General features: G+C 39.9%; 1 protein-coding gene across 1 annotated transcript in view; it reads left to right on the top strand.

Moving 5' to 3' along the window:
• EP300 (EP300 lysine acetyltransferase) overlaps positions 1–17,772 on the top strand; it is a 77,443-nt gene that overhangs the window by 16,612 nt on the left and 43,059 nt on the right. Inside the window, exons 2-3 of the mRNA XM_083573692.1 lie at positions 2,980–3,638; positions 16,849–17,025. Coding sequence (XP_083429818.1) covers positions 2,980–3,638; positions 16,849–17,025 — 836 coding nt within the window. The remainder of the gene's footprint in view (positions 1–2,979; positions 3,639–16,848; positions 17,026–17,772) is intronic.

Below are 17,772 nucleotides of genomic sequence, written 5' to 3'. Positions count from 1 at the left end.
TTTTGTATGAAGGTGCTCCAAAGGTGGAGCAGGTTCTTGCAGGTGTATTTTTAGTGGGTGTCTAGGGCTACTTTCTAGCTTGAGTTGGGTGAAACAGGTTTTGAAACTGAAAGTCCATAGTCAATAAAAAGATGCTGTAATTGCTTAGTTGTAGGCACTATCATTCATTTCCTTTGTTGCGTGTCCAAAATGGTTCTGCATAAATAGATGCACAAAGCCTAACATTTGGCAGTTGAGGCTTGTAGCATTTAAAACCTACCCCCCCCCAAAACCCCACTGATGTTTAAAAGGCTTTTGATCTTTCGATTAAAAAAAAATCCAAGTATTTTTTCATGATGGAAGGTATGTATGTGTGTGGGCACACCCACTCACCCTCCATCATGAAAAAATACTTGGATTTTATTTTTTTTTAATCGAAAGATACATGTGTACTTACAGGTGGTGACCATTTTAGGTAAAGGTAAAGGGACTCCTGACAATTAACTCCAGTCACGAACGATTCTGGGGTTGTGGCGCTCATCTCGCTTTACAGGCCAAGGGAGCCGGCGTTTGTCCGCAGACAGTTTTTCCCGGTCATGTGGCCAGCATGACTAAGCCGCTTCTGGCGAAACCAGAGTAGCGCACGGAAATGCCGTTTACCTTCCCGCCGGAGTGGTACCTATTTATCTACTTGTACTGCGTGCTTTCGAATTGCTAGGCTGGCAGGAGCTGGGACTGCACAACGGGTGCTCACCCCATCACGGGAATTTAAACCGCCAACCTTTCGATTGGTAAGCCCAAGTGGCACAGTGGTTTAACCCACAGCGCCACCCGCGTCCTGGTGACCATTTTAGGCATGTCCAAATGATATGTGATCACCAACACGTGGGTCCTTTGGTACCCAGAAGAAGGCAGAACAGAAGCAGTGTGTGCTTATATGTGCTCTGCTGACATGTATCCCCCCCATACAAGGTTTCCTGCCTGTATTTCTGTGCTGAAAGCTGTTTTAGGTTTAAGTAGATTGAGCTGATGCAAACTCAATATACTTCTGTGAACGATAGCATGTTTAAGACCTTTAGTCTAGGCAATTCAGTTGCTGAACGAAAACCAAGAAGGAAGTATTCTTTATAGTGGCACATGAAGAAAACTGGTGTTGCACAGTAAGTTCCTGGTTCATTTCACTTTGGCTGTGAGCGTGCTAGGTGTCTTCATTAGCTACTGTTTTCTTGCCCCCATCTTCAGTATGGTGTAACTACAGACCTACTTTGCAAGGCTATTTGTAAGATTTACCAAATTCATATCTGGGGTGCTTTGAACTCTTGGCATATGGCATGGGTGTGAAACCTCTAGCTTGTGTACATTATTAGACCTAGCATTTGACCTGCAAGGCTGGCTGCCATAGCCAGCTGCCTGACACCTGAAGTACATGGATAGGGTAGGCAAGGACGTGGCTCCAAATGAGCTATTGGAAGCTTAAAGTGGGCTTCCAATTGTTTATTTGCAAGTGGGACATGCTGACAGTGTTGATCAGGTGATGTGCACTGACAGTGAGCCCCACTGGGGTTAGCCAAGAAGGCACAGTGCTTTACAAGTGCCAACAATCAACTGATCATTGGTGCTTGAGAAATGTTGTGCCTTGCCTGCAGTGGCTTGATTTCAAACTGCATGGGCAAAAAGGAAAAGGAGCCATGTGATGTCAGATGATTGATAGATGGTCAGCACTGCCCATCTGTCAAAGCAAGCCTGCTGAGGGGTTGCAGAATAGGGGAGGTAGGAATCTGGCCTTCCAGCCAGATCCAGTTCTTTCACCACAACCAATAGTTTACAAACACTATGTGACATTATTTTTACAATGAAAGCTTTTAACATGAGTTAGAATCTTGCAGGAGTAAAAGAAATTAAGCCTTGAATATATAAATATGAAGGAATGTGGTATAGTTGATATTTTATTTGATTTGCACAGGAGAGCCCTTGCTTTAAGCCATTGCTAAGCATTGTTCACCTTCAGTCAGTTACTATTGCTCAGCCTGACAGATTCTGTAGGGTTGTGGAGGAAAAATGTGAATTTCCAAAAATTAAAAATGATTTCAAGTAACTAAACAAGGAATGCAGAGCTTAGTAGTTATGCAGAAAAGAAAGAAAAATAGAGGCTGATGGTTGTAGTTTTAGATGTCCCAAGAATGGCGATCAAATGAAAGTGTTTCTTCATAAGGTTCCATCAGTCGATTGTCTTAACAAAGTCAATAAAAGGATAACTTGTCATATAGAAGGTGTGAGTTTTCCTCCCCGACCCCCCAGTCAATATTCCTTTTGTGAAATGGTTAATCTGACCAGAAGCACAATACCTGTGAAATCCAGGCACAAAGATTGGCATTTAAAGTTTTCCAAATTTTTTGCAGTCACTAATCTAGCTGCAGTTAATAAATGGAGAATCAGGTTTTTATTGGTTATGTTCTTAATCCGAGGAGAAAAATTATTGTAGGGCTTGTAGCTATTGTCCCATCATTTGATTGTTTGAAAAACTTCTTCCCGAAAGGGAATAATTTTGGGGCAAAACCACAGGTGTGTACTAGAGACATATAAATTGCATTCCTGCTTGCAAAGGTCGGATGTGTTATGATTAATTCTCTATAATCTGGCTGGACACATCTACTAGTGATGTGCTATCTTTAAAGCATTTTCTCAAGTTCTAATTGAGATTGATCCAAATGGCAGTTTATTACAAATGTGTTCCCAGAATTGTTCCTCTGTTCTCCAAAATCTTTTCCCCATTTTAGTCTTAATGAAGTGAGAAGAAGGGTAGCCAATTGTGTGAGGCTTTTATATAGTTGGAAAAATGTGAAATACTTTTTGAAAAAAACCTGTTTATGCTTCTAGGCTTGCTGCATAGTTAATTAGATAAGAAAAGTGATATTGTGCCAGCATTGAAAAGAGCTAACTTTTATATGAAATATATTCTCAGTGTTCTAAACCATTTCTTTTGTTTTTTCCTTTCCCTAGATTTTGGATCCCTGTTTGATCTGGAACATGACTTACCAGATGAACTGATCAGCTCCACAGAATTGGGACTTACCAATGGTGGTGACATTAATCAGCTGCAGACTAGTCTTGGTATGGCACAAGATGCTGCTTCAAAACACAAACAGTTGTCTGAACTGTTACGTGCTGGTAGCTCACCAAACCTTAATATGGGAGTTGGTGGGCCAGGTCAGGGCATGGCCAGCCAGCCCCAGCAGAACAATCCAGGAATGGGAATCTTAAACAGTATGGTCAAAAGCCCTATGGCACAGGCAGCATTGACATCTCCAAATTTGGGGATGGGTGCAAGTGGACCAAATCAAGGTCCGTCTACTCAACCCACTGCAGGAATGATGCCAGCAGTGAACAATCCGGTAAATCAGCCTGGAATGGGAATGAATGCAGGAATAAATGCTGGCATGAATCCTGGTATGTTGGCTTCAGGAAATGGACAAGGCATGATGCAGGGGCAAGTTTTGAATGGTTCGATTGGAGCAGGAAGAGGACGTTCCAACATGTCATACTCGAACCCAGGAATGGGTAATGCTGGTAACTTGTTGGCTGAGACATTGCAGCAAGGTTCTCCGCAGATGGGAGGACAGACAGGCTTGAGGGGTCCACAGCCTGGAGCAATGGGCAAGGTAAGACAACGTTTTTCTTGTGATCACAAAGTTTTTGAAGTATAATATTTCAAAATACCTGAGGATTTCTAGAAAACAGGCTTGTTCACTGCAATTATGAATGATACCTGGGAATATTTAAGCATATTAATACATGATAAGGAGGCATGTAGCATTATATGAAAAGTTGTATTTCTAAAAAAACCTCATAGTCTTTGTGTCCAGTTACAGTATTGCCATTCAAAATGATGTGTTGAGTTTATAGCTTTCAATAGTACCTATGATTGGTGTATTAGTTCTTCAATTGCAGAATAATCCTACAGGTGGTGTTGATACTGAAGATGAATTTTTTCCCTAGTATCAAAACTACTGGGAAGGCTAATATTGCTATTCTTCAGTGAAACATTGCTATAATTGTGGGTGGGGTGGGAATATATGTGCATGCAATATTTTCCTTGATTTGTTAAGTACTGGGTAGGTTTATCACAACTGTTACCCATGATTGATAACTTCAACCTCCAGGTGCAGCATTTCTGAGTACAGATGCTGGTGCCAAACAATGAAGGAGAGTTTGCATGGTGGTTGTAGATATTTTGTAGTCACTTTTACAAATTAGATGGTAGACCTGTAGGTTTGCTCCAGCAGGACTTCTCATATCTCAGTACTTGGAAAAAAAACAGTACTGTGAGTGTAATAAGGCACCAAGAACAGTATCTTCACTAATTAGAATGAATAACCTAGTGCTTTGTAAGTGGTGGAGCAGAAAAATGCTGTACATTTCATTATTAATCATGTAGCTTTGGTGTAACCTCTGCATGTAGTTGTTTACTACTTCAGGGGAAAGGATAGGAAACAGCTTTTCTCTTACTTATTTTAGTACAGTGTTTAGATTAAGCATCTAAAATGAGTCCTCAATAGGTACTTGCCAAGCAGGTGCCTGTCCTGTGGGAAACATGTAGCAAACTGCCAGGTTGCTCTCATTGAGTGGTAGCCAGTGAGAGTTAACACATGATTGTACAGAGCAGCAAATAGAGGACTTGGGTGCTTTATGTAAAATGGGTGAGGAACTATATCTAGCTGTGGGCTGTACCCTGGTTTCTCCTGCCGATGGTGGGCCATTTTGACAGGTAGGTGAGCCTCTGCCCACCTGGAAATTACTCTATGTCACTGTGATGGCAGTTGACACATTTTTTACTTGGTAGTGCTACAAAGGAAATTCTAGTTCATTCAGACCTGACTTGGAAGTTACCATCAAGCTGCTGATACAGGCCAACTTCATGCTCTACTTTGAGCAGGGATTTAGTGCATTATGGAGTACTGTATGGGGAACTCCATGGTTCAGCTGATCCCAGCAGGGCTGCTGTCACTGCCAAAACCAGCTGATCAGCAGTGATAGCAAGTCTCCCTTGCCAATGAACAATTGGGAGTGTACTTTAAGGCTCCCAGTAGATCATGACTGCCATTGCACAATCTGCTCCATACCTGATATCACATGACATCAGTTGTGGGGTAGGTGGGTGTGGTTTTGGGAAAGCAGCCTCACAAGCCAAATTGGGAACAGTGCTAGGTCTAAGTAGGCCCACAAACCAGAGGGTCCTCATGCCTGGTGATAGATGTAGTCAGAAACATATGAAGGGCACACGTTGGTGAGGATTTCTTTAGTAGAATAGATCTATGCAGTCTTTGCATATAATACCCTTTCACCTGTCTTTTGAAAACTCATTTGCTCTAATGACTAAACATAACAATGTGTTCAGTCTCCGTAGTGTGGCCCTCACTGGCAGGTTTACTACTTAGATGCAGACTGGGTTTGCAAGTTGCTTGGCTGATGAGCTTGCTTGATCAGTCAACCTGCTTGCCTTACAGTTCCATCTTTGTGAGCTGTTTAGCTTGTCAAAGAGTGAAGCTTGTAAAGGGAATATAGCAAATTCTGATCTTTGGTTCCTAAGGTCTGCAGAATCTCAGTTGATAGTTCAGACACAAGTCTTGTAAGCAGACAAGGCAATAACTAAAGTAACAAAGTAGAACAAAGATTTTAAAGTTTGGATGTATATAGGTGCAGTGACAAGATAAGAATAACATTTTATTTTTAGAAAGCTTGTTTTTTTATGGGGAGAATGGACTTCACACTGTCAGTAGCGAGGAAATGGAAGTGTGTGACCAAAAAAATAGTACAGTATGGTGTTCTTTGTTTTTGTTTAACTCAGGCAGTGGGAAGGCATGAGAGGCTGGGCTTTAGCAATGAAATGTAACTACTATTGTAGATGCAGTTGGCTACACACATATTCAAGTGACAAAATATGAATTTCAAATTATCAAAAGTAGTGCCAGATTTTATAGTGAGATGAAATCTGGAATTTCAGAAAAATATGTAGCATCACTGCTTAGCATAACTTGAAACAACACCATCTTATGATATAAAATAAATTTGCCATTGTAAATGTAACACCCCCCTACAAAAATACTTAATGATCCATGTTTTATCAACATGTTTGATTTCTTGTATATTTGGCTGGTCAGTTGAACAGTGTCCTAACCCTGAAAGAGAATGCAAGTGTTTGATTCAGTCTGAGAACTTACTGGAATCTAAATTGAAGAGTAGAGGAATCCTGGCCCCAGATGCAGGGAATTAATCAACATTTTTTGTAGTTGAATTCTTGAAGCAAAAACATTTTTTGCTTGACATGAGAGAGCTTGTTGCTATTGAGGAATGTTTTTGTGACAGGACTGCTACATTACTGTACTTCCATCACTATTTCTGTGCTTGAGATGGCAGCTTTTTAAAAATAAAGTGAATGAGTTGGACATACCCACTGCAGAATGCTTCACTGCCAGTGACTACTGTAGGTACATGTTCACATTTGGAAGTTGGGGAAGTAGAATCACTTCAATTTTGTCTACTAGTGAATGTTTTGGTTTACATGGGAAATGATTTTAGCAAGGTATATGTGAATGAGGTGGACAGTGATGCTTGGAAAAGGGAAGTCTTGCAGTCATTGCTGATTTTGGTGGCATCTTGATAGAAGTTGTGGAAGCACTATCTCAGAAACAGGGTTAACATGTGGAGTAAAGAACAAATATGACAGTGACAAGGCCCTACAATTTGCTGGCCATGCCCTCTCCCTAGCAATACCCCACCTCCTCACCTGGTCAGGGGAGCATGCATGCTTGGGAGCTGCAGCTCAAAGGAAGTGGCATCCAACAACCTTCTCGGCTTCACCGATGTGGTCCAAAGGAAAGGAAAGTTTGGTTGCAGGAGTTGCTGGAAGGAGGTATACAGGGCACCATCCAACCGTCTTAGGGACTCCATTTTGGATTGTGTAGGGTTTACTCCTTAGCCTTTTCTTCACCTGGACATGTCCCACAAAGTAGTGGGTATGGATTTTTTCTCAGGGTTTACTGGTCAGTTCACCTCCTGTTATATGACTCAGGCTGGGAACAGGTTGTGTTCTATCTCTAAGAGCTACTGAAGTAAAGATACATTGTGCCACCTTCTGATCTCCACTATAATGATAACTCCCATTTAATATTACTACTTTGGGGAAGGGTTGCTATTTATGTATTGCCCTTAAAAATAACATGTATTCTGTGGCTTCCAAGATAAAAACTGTAACACCTCTTTCAACATGGATTTCCTGGAAAAATTTCTGAGAGTGATCTAGTTTGCCATATTTTCTTGTATTTAATAAACAAAACTAAAATATTTGAAACTATCAAGCTTGCTTAATATTTGCATTTGGCATCTTTTAATTTTTGCTAATGAACTTACAAAACAGAAAAATTTTCATGGAAAAATAAAGCTCTGAAAAGTTTTCTGCTCCACATTACTGCTGCATATTATTGAGAACTCTTATGCTTTGCATGGACATGAAACACATGAATAGTGGCTCTGGAGTGATGCAGTTTCCTTTTCTCAATGTATGGGACTTGTATGTTTTGGTTCCCAAAGCACCTAGAATTCTAAGTTGCAAACATTTTTATTTATTACCTGATTATATCAGGCCCTCAAGGTCTGAGCCAGCAGAAATTCTCACTGGCTCTTTCTTGGTGGCAGTTGTTTAACCTAACCCTGGTTTGGGAAAGGTTTTGAATCTGAGAGCAAAACTGGTATGTTTACCTAAAAATGCTTACAGCCAATAAAAAATCAATATAGATTAACAACAAAGTTGCAAAGCAACAACACTGTCTTTCAAATGGATGCAAATATGTATTTGGTCAACACAGTTATAGGTGGCAGTTTAGAATTTGATTTCATATGGTTGTATCCAATAGTAGCCTTGCTGTATTGAAAAGTGTTTCTGCTCTCAAGATAGGGAACATACCTTTCACTGATTCCACTACCTTCTGCAGACCTTAGTGCCATATTTCATAGAAGGGCTGGTCAAATAACTAGATTTAAACTGGCTAAACTTAAAGGTGCAAATATAATCCTCATTAATTTATTGATCACCTTCTTAAAAACCATCTCAAGGTGATGTATAATTAAAACAAGTTATAACACAAAAATAGCAGATTCAAGCAAAGTAGACAGTTATGATATAGACCAGTTAATGCTGCTGGTAAAACCTGTTGGTACAAACATGTCACTTATTTCAGGAAAGTACAGGTAGAGAGGATGCCTGTTGTATCTTGACAGGAATTCTATTCCACAGAGTGGGGACAGCCACACACTGCTCCGAGTTACTGCAGAGTGGGCTTCTGAGATCTTTGAAACTTGCAGGAGAAACTTAACTGCAGGCATTTTCAGATAGCCAAATAGCAGTTAGAAAGACAGTGACCCTGCTACCAGATCTAGCTTTGTGACTTTAAGCCCACAAAATGCAGTGCTGCAACCTTTCATCAGCTGAAGAAGCTTCATAATTCTATAATGAGAATTTCAGTTCCTAAAGATTAGTTGGCTAATGTAAACAGATTTTTAGAATACTATTTCTTTATTACCAAAAGTTCTTAAGAAAAACTGCAGGTGTCAGGCATAATTTGGGGGCGTAGCTTTTTTCTTCAGAAAGGCAAATGTTCTTCTAGGATGGTGCCGCCTGTAACATAGGCACGAATAATCTGAACACTGAATGTCTTTCCCTTAAACAGTTTCATTCTATGCAGACGTTTACAGAGCTAAATTTTAATACACTTTTACTCAAAATGCATTTTTTAGTATTGTGCGTTCTTACTCAAGCAAATCCATTGAACAAAGTAGGACTACTGATAAATGTACATATCATTGCAGGCTTAGTCTGTTGGCTATACCTCACAATATTGATAAACTCTACTAAGATTTCTTTAATAGTCTGACAACTTTAATAATATAATAATACTTAACATGTGAAGATTCAGTTTAATGAGCAATTGGAGTATACTGTCTTCAAATCCTGAAATTTACTTGAGTGGTAATTGGAGAAGCAAAGAAGATTGTTTAACGTGAATTGTAGATATGGTTTTGCTCTGCTTCTGTCAGTTTTAGCAGAAAGGACACTCTTTTTGGCTTGGACACCCCCATTTGGAATGTATGTTCTTAAGCTAGCTGAAGAGCCTATTAGAGGGAAATCTGAAATGGAGGCTGAGACTCAAGAGTGTATTCAACTGGTTTGGCTGTTGGCAGAGAGCCCAAGTTTCACTTTTTGAGGTGGAGTTGGTACAAGCTGACAACAAGCATGCTTGATCTGTGTTGCTCTCCAACCAGCTGTTGTCGATACCCCACAACCGAGTCTAGAAAAGTAAGCTGGGAACAGGAGGTTTTTGAGGGGTCTAAAAATGAAAAGTATTTTGTAGCCTACGTATAGCTGAGCTTCATCTTCAAATGAAATACTTGGCTTCTTTTGTATGGCAAAGCAAAATGGCATGGCTGTTGTGCATATCAGGATGAGCATTTTCTTCTACTTTCATGGGGCTGTAATATATAGGTGCTTTATCTGCAGGAAACATTCTTGTCAACTAACACTTTGTTGTACTAAGGTTTGATATTTGTGCTTTTATAAAAGCCCTTATCCTGAATTCTAAATACAGTAGGTGGAAAGCAGTGGTGTGAATTTCCATTTTCTAAAATGGATCTAATTTTCCCCAATGCCCAGTTTAAATCAGCTTTACAAATCTGATTATGATAATTGTTGGACTTAGTCTATACTATATATAGCTGTCTCAAAACTCTATACCATATAGCACTGTGTACTATAGATGTGGTATAAATGTTAGTAAATCATATTCAAAGCTTTACTAATTTTTTTATTATTATTTGCAACTATTTTAAGACAATTTAGTGTTATGCACTTTGCTTAAATTTAATTGGGGGGGGGGAGGAAGCACTGAAAATTGTTAACATATGCTAATTTTATCAAGCCCAAACAGCTGTACCTGAGAGAGAGAGAATGAACTGTGTTCATTTACGTTGAAGTGACTTAGTTAGATATAACTGACAGTAGTTTGGAATACTCTGGATTTATTTTTGTTTTACTTCTGTTCAGGTGTTCAGTGTTTTGTTTTTTAAAAGAGGTGTGTTTCTATCCATTCATATAAATTGGCCTGTTCTGGCTCTAATTGAGCACAGTACAATGATTCTACAATCTTCTGGTGTTGTTGAATATACTCTAGAACTCTTGCATTTGAGCTGTAATTTAATTTTATTATGTGTGTGAAAAGGTGAGTCACGTTTTCTTGAACAGCAGTTAAGAATTATGGATTAGTAGTTACTTGGCATATCATTGGTATACATGAGCTACAGTAAATATCATTGATGGGTGTAGAATAACCAGACCTTGATATCTGAACATTATGCAGTCCAAGTGGAATTAAGCAACAACTGCAGTACAAGATCTTGCAGGTAGAACTAGATGAAGTTGGGATGTAACTTGGTGGCAAATTTTTGTTTGTACTTTTATTTATTTTTGAATAATTTCAAAGAACAATTGTACAAGACATCCCCTAATAACATAAATATACAACCACATGTGAAAGGGAAATGTCAGGATGAAATTGGGATTAATCTCTGATTAGGTTCACAATAGGAAGTGTGCACAGTTTGAACCTGGGACATCTTGTACACAACCCCTGGCATTTCTAGGTAGGGCTGGAAAAGGCTACTGTCTGAAATGTTGGAGAGCCACTGCCAATCAGACTGTAGATGATAAAGACCTAGCAGCAGCAATGGTTTGACTTGGTCTAAGGCATTTTCTTATGTTCTTGTGCACCATATTAGCAACACCAAGGATGTGGAATGTGTTTCGTTTCAGATGTTGTTGAACTCCGATTCCCTTCAGGCCCAGCCAGTGTGGCCAGTGATCAGAGTTGGTAGGAGTTGGAAGCCCACATAGAGGGTCTCTGGTTCCCAATCCTGGAATTTTTGTGTGGTATAAAGGATAAGGTTCAAAACTTATATGTATGCAAGAACTGACAAAGTCATAATTGAATAGCATAGTTTCTGGGGCTTCAGTAAAAAAAGACATGATATACAGTGGTACCTCTGGATGCGAACGGGATCCATTCTGGAGCCCTGTTCGCATCCTGAGTAGAACGGAACACGCGTGTGCGTGGGTTCCGTTTCACCGCTTCTGCAATGCGCATGACAGCATTTTGAGCACATGCGCGAGTGGCAAAACCCGGAAGTAACTCGTTCTGTTACTTCCGGGTCGCCGCAGAGCATAACCTGAAAACGCTCAACCTGAAGCATATTTAACCCGAGGTCTGACTGTATTTGATACATAAATGAACTCCAAGAAAGGACACATTTTGATCCATTGATTTACATGTTGGCATTGTCTAACAGGTGTTTTGGCCACTTAAGGATTCAATATGCCACATATTAAAATGAACTGAAAGGTTTGGCTTTGCAATAATAAACCTCCTTAACTCTTGGTAAATACTGAATTTAATTCAAATGCTGTAATCTTATATGTCTGGGGAAAGTCCATCTTATCTTCTCCTTTATTTTTTCTTGATGATGGTTCACATGTCTTTTCTTAGAGCAAACATGCTAGAGTAGCTTGCAACAGTGTTTGAAATTAGCCAGGCACATTTTGCACCTGGCTACCAGCCACTTGTGACCAAGTAAAGAAGCCTAAGTGCAAGGATGGCGCCTGACATTTCCACCATCTGGAGGTGCATGCCTCAGGATCCTTGGATTTTGATTGTTTTCACACACTAATAAGACATCCTGTAGAATTCTATAAGTTTTATTTTATCTACAAAATCAGAGTGAATTTCAGGAACCAACATGCTTTATCTGTGCAGCCTGAGCAGGAGCAGTGAACAATGTTATAGTTAATTGTTGTAGCTTCTCTTCACCTACCCCACTTACATTATGAATGGTCTGTGTCACCATTAAGAAAAAGAGGTAAGAATAGGCCTATATGTATGTGTGAAATGTCCCTGGATAAAGTGGCTATTCCTCCTTAAGTTCACAAAGTTCTGAGTTTCTAACACTTGTTTATAGTGGGAGTGTGGTCAGTTTGGGCTTTTAAAATGCACATGCTGCAGACTGAATTTAACAGGGGAGGTGGAGTAAATTGCATTCTTGAAACAGAAGTTTCCAGTGCCATCTGCTCTGTTAGCATCTATAGAGAATTTTCCAAATTTGAGTATTTGGAGGATCAGTTTGCTGCCAAGAACGTGTGTGGAGAACCACCCCCTCCCAAATATAGGAGCTTCTACTACTCATTGTTATGTTTAATCAGTGAATGTGAATATTGTCAGTTCCCTGAGCAATGACTGAAGAATAAATACCACAAGTTTATTTTAATTGTTGTTGTTGTTTATTAAATTGATATAGTTTTCTTCAACCAAAGATCACACAGTGGTTTGCAACATAATATGGCCTTAACTGGGAGTCAACAATCGGCCTGCTTATAGTACCCTGTAAGAGAGCCAGGGCATTGAACAGATCTTCTCTTCACATCTCAGCCATATTACACTTAATGGTAGTCGGCTATGCTGGTGCAATGACATTGATAATTTAGTTAGTTAGAGGCTTGGAAGAATGGCTCATGAAGATAGTTTAGTTATGAATCCAAATGGGTACACTTTACAAACATTAAACTTAAAATCTGTTGATATTTTGGAATCGTAAGAGTTGCAAGGGACCTTGGTGGTCATAGCATTTATCTCTTGAGTTTTACTTGTGAATCTAGGGACTGCTGATAGTCCATAGTGAGCTTTCACATGAAATCATGAATGGAAGAGAATGCTAGAGGTTATTCCCAGACCAATCAAATATTAAAAAATAATAGGATTATAACAATTGTGCACAAGCTTTCTCAACTGGATAAATGGGTCTTTGCTGTATCTACTTTATATTATTTGAGTTTTGTTTTAAATGTGTCTGCTGTGTTTTGTGTTTTTAACCGGCTTTTCACTTTTCATTTTTTTATCTTGTGCATAACTTCGAGATGATTGTGCAGAAGGCTACTTAAAAATTAATGACAATAATAGTATAAATTGGCCAGAAAGTTAACAGCCAGCCAAAAATAGTACTCAAAAGAGGGGCTGATGGAAGATGGTTAGAATATTTGCCAGCCCCTGCTCTGGGTAAAAAGCAGAGTGAAGAATTCTACAGGTTAGAAACACAGTAGGCACCAAGCCTTTTGTGTTCCTATACAGTGGTACCTTGGTTTGCAACCGCTTTGGATTACAACCATTTTGGATTACAAACACATCAAACCCGGAAGTGTGTGTCTCTTTTTTGGGATTCTAACCCATTTTTTTTTTATTACAACCCATTTTTTGGGGGGGGAGGCCCCATTTGCGAAAGCGCACCTTGGGTTACAAAATGTTTTGGCTCACAACCGGACCTCCGGAATGGATTATGGTTATAAACCAAGGTACCACTGTACTTTATGTCTTGAAAATACAGACTCATTCTGCAAATCCAGCAAACAAAGCAAATGGACTAGTGGCAGAGGCATGAGTCACTCCACACCTCCCTGTTCTTCCTTTTCCTACTTGTGTAGCATAGAGGTACTACAGGCTGGTGGCAGAGGAATGAAGTGCTTCATTTCTCTGCCGCCAGCTCTCTTGCTTTCTAGAATGGTCAGGTATTAGGGAGCTTGACCTCTAGAATCCAGTATGAAAATTCAGTGGGCTGGCAATGGTGCGTTGAAATGTTTCATCTCTTTGCCAGCAGTCCACTTGATTCCTGTGCACAGCATAGTGAGCACCTTCCCACCTCCTATGCTCTAGCAAATGAAAACTTTAAACATTCTTTAAAAAGCAGTAATAAACTCTAACCAGTCACTCTGAAGTTGGCTACAGCAACTACCAGAGGAACAACATATTGTGCCTGCCAGTTTATGTATAACTTCATGATCTGTACTGTCAAGGTGGATCTAAACCTATGTAGTCTTAATTTTCAGGGTTGTCTGTGTGGCATGTTTTAAGGTAGACAAACTGAAGACACAAGGATGACAGAGCAAATGGGATGACTTAGCAAGAGCCGAATAACTTGCAATTGTCTTCTGTTCCACAATAGAAGGATAGTAGAGAGGCTCCGTTCTCCACTGATGATGTAACCAAGCTTGTGTGTTCAGTTATTTTTCCACGCTTCTCTATGTTTGAAGCTAAGGAATACAGATTCCCCATTACTACTAGGCCTGGGCGATATATCGCCCAGGACCGGTATGAGGAACAGGCCACAATGTCTGCTTCACTCAGCCGTGTTTCGCTGAGTGAAACAGCCATCCCACTTCTTTCTCATATAACAGAGAGGGAGAAACAAGCTGTGTCTGTGAAGGGCATCTTTAAACTGCCCGACTGAGGAGTGTGCTGCTGCCCTTGCATCAGTTGAGCAGTCAAAGGAGCCCCCAGCCTTGCACTAGCAGAGAGTGTGGTTGCTGCTCCCTGCAGCGAGCTGTTAAAGGAGCCCTGATGCTCCGCCCACTCACAGGCGTTCCCTCCCCCCAGCTGAGTGGCACAAAGCAGCTCCAATGCTATTGCTGCTCACATTAGAGAGCACGGAGCTGTCTCAGCTGGGGAGGGGGTGAAACTGCCTCAGCTCTGGAGGTGAGAGCAGGGGCAGTTTCACCTGGTGTCTCGCTGGCAGAGGCCAATGCACCTTGTTTTTTCAACATTGTGGTATATCGCCGAACTGCGATGTTTGGCTGGCGGTACACTGTTATGTTGAAAAGCTGCTGCTGCTAGTGCTGATAAAATAATTTATTATTTATACCCTGCCCATCTAGCTGAGTTTCCCCAGCCACTCTGGGCGGCTCCCAATCGAGTGTTAAAAACAATACAGCATTAAATATTAAAAGATGTCTTTTAAAAATAGGATAGCTGCTTATTTCCTTGACATCTGATGGGAGGGCATTCCACAGTGCGGGCACCACTACTGAGAAGGCCCTCTGCCTGGTTCCCTGTAACTTCACTTTTTGCAATGAGGGAACCTCCAGAAGGCCCTCAGCACTGGATCTCAGTGTCCAGGCTGAACGATGGGGGTGGAGACGCTCCTTCAGGTATCTCCCAGCCCTAATTACTACTACTATACTACAGAATTATGTCTGTTTTATATCCACCTCAACTTACTAGCAGTGTGACCTTTTTAGGGGGTGGCATCAGCTGTCTCTACTGGAGAACAGGGCACTGAGTTGTGTATGTTGATGAGTATTAGATAATGCAAAAGATAATGATATCAGAAAGTTTTGGAAGGGAATTTCCAGTATGTTACAGTAGTGCATAGAATGGACTCTTCCACTCTAGCCATCTAGGTTTATTTAACTGATGCTGGTTTCTTAATTATGTTCGTACCTGCTACTTTGTTTAAACCACAGATTTCCTCTTTTAAAAACAATGTGCTTGTTTTCTCTGCAACTAAAATCTCTGTGTAAAATGGACTGTGGCCAGCAGAGCTTTCTTATAATTTCCAGTAGAGATTTCCTGCTATCTAGGAACTTTACTAGCAAATAGTATTAAATGAACTTACTTGGACAAGTAGATAAGATCTGAGACATAGAAAATCTTCCTGTATAAAGAACCAATCATTGAAAATTACCTGCTCTGGTAGACCACACTTCTGAAAGAGGCACAGAGATTGTGTATTTTATTCATAATGGGCAGGGGTCCACCAGCTTGGAGCTGGGGAGAAGGGCAGAGCCTTGTTGCTTCAATTTCAACTGAAAACTTGTGCATTTTTTTGATAACTGTTTAAAGATTGTCATGATTTAGACCAGTCCACCATTGTACATAATAATAATAATGATGATAATACCACCATATGGAGGAATTCAGCTTCATGCTGTAATGATTGTTCTGTCAGTGCATGTATTTCTGCTTGTCAGGTTGAACTGTCCCTTCTCCTCACCCACGTGCAATGTTCTAGGGATTCTCTTGACTCGCCAGAGTAGATTTGGTGGAGCAGGAGAAGCCCCATTGTGCTAGTGGGAGACAATTTGCTGGCTTCTACTAGCATGTTAGGTTAGGTGATTCTAGGGTGTAGTATCCACACATGTCAGGAGAACTGTTGGATTACTATTCAACAGCTGATAGTGAAAAAGTCAATAAATGTAGAAAACATCAATTTAGGCAGCTGCCACATTCAGCTGTGTTTTCCATATATACTCACGTGTTCTGCTTATTTTGTGTATATATATATATATGCCTATTTGACAGCTTCAGTCTGGAGCACTGACACTTACAGGTGATTCATAATACTCATTCTGCACTTGTAAAAATTTGACATTTAGGAACTATCAATAATTGTATTTTATATTTTTGTAATTTGCTTAGAGGTTTTCTTAGATCAAGTGATATATAATTCTTTGTTAAACAATTAATGGCTTGGGTGTTGCTTTGATATAAAATCTTTAATCTGCCAAACCATTGAGACATTATTTCAAATCTTCAATTTCTTCATGACCTATGATCAGAATCAGGCTCAATATTCAGATTGTAAAATTGAAGGTGTGCCTTTGGATCATAAGCATTCAAGGATAAATTAACTTTTGAGGTGCTCAGTCAATATAATTCAATATCTGGAGGAATATATATATGAAATGCTTGATTTAAAATGAAGGGAAAATGGAAAGTATTGAATGATAGCAAAATTTTATTAATTGTCAGTACGACCAATATTGAATTGGGGTTTGGAAAGAGATGGATAGTATTAAGAGGGTATATGTAGATCAGAATTTGTTAATACTTTGCAGTTTGTTGATATTCCATTCCTTGAACCAAACAGTAGTTAACCATAGTGTATACCATGAAATGAACAGAAGAAAATGAAAATATTCCTTAATTGTCATTCTTTAATTTCTAGATGGGAATGATGAACAACCCCGGTCCTTATGTACCACCATACAGCCAGAATCCTGGACAACCAATTGGAGCCAGTGGACTTGGTCCCCAGATGCAAAATAAGCCTGTATTACCTAACAGTTTACCCCAGTTTCCAATGGACAAGAAGCCAGTGCCTGGTCCAGTAATGCCTAATATGGTAGGTAGTAACTTCTATTTCAAATTATTGTAGAGCTAGTTCAAGATATACCAGTATTTTGCCTTAAAGGGTTCCATATTGTGTCACATCATGAGAAATAATGGTATTCAACCTAGAGGAAAAAAGCATTTTAGTTGAGTTTTAATTTCTTTTGAATGGCATTTCTATTTGAACCACATCTCCTTGTCTTTTGCATAATTCTCATATCTACCCTTTCATCATCTGAATTCTAGCCTTTTAGGGGGCAGACAGTACTATTTCCATCCATATATTGGAGGACATATAGAAATAACAGTCTGTGATGTATTCTGAAACTGTGTTCATGTGCTTGTTGATAATAAGGGTGGAAGGTTCAAGGGGAAATGGGATATAGGAAGAAATGGATGACATAAAATTACTTTTTGTTGAAAACTGACTTTATGTGAGTTTACATAGGTGCATTGTCATAACAGGATGTAAGATGTATTTGATGAGGAGTGATTGCATCAGTTCATTCATTTGCCAATCTATGCTTTGCAGCCATTGAGCCAACACATTCAGTGGAGCATTGCATCACAGATACACCTGAGCTCCCAATGAGCAGACAGTGTAATGTGCACACACTTAACTTGATTCTTGTTAATCCTGCCTTCCACAGTGCTGAGCTAGTGACACAGCAGTATAAGAGAATCTCTGTGTACATAGAGATTCCATTCCCAGTAACTGTGCATGTCAGTGGGACACACACAAGTCCTTTCTGTCCTGTTC

The sequence above is a fragment of the Podarcis filfolensis genome (assembly GCF_964270895.1).
Source record: "Podarcis filfolensis genome assembly, chromosome: 10".
Taxonomy (NCBI): domain Eukaryota; kingdom Metazoa; phylum Chordata; class Lepidosauria; order Squamata; family Lacertidae; genus Podarcis; species Podarcis filfolensis.
This window is presented reverse-complemented; position numbering and strand designations above follow the sequence as displayed.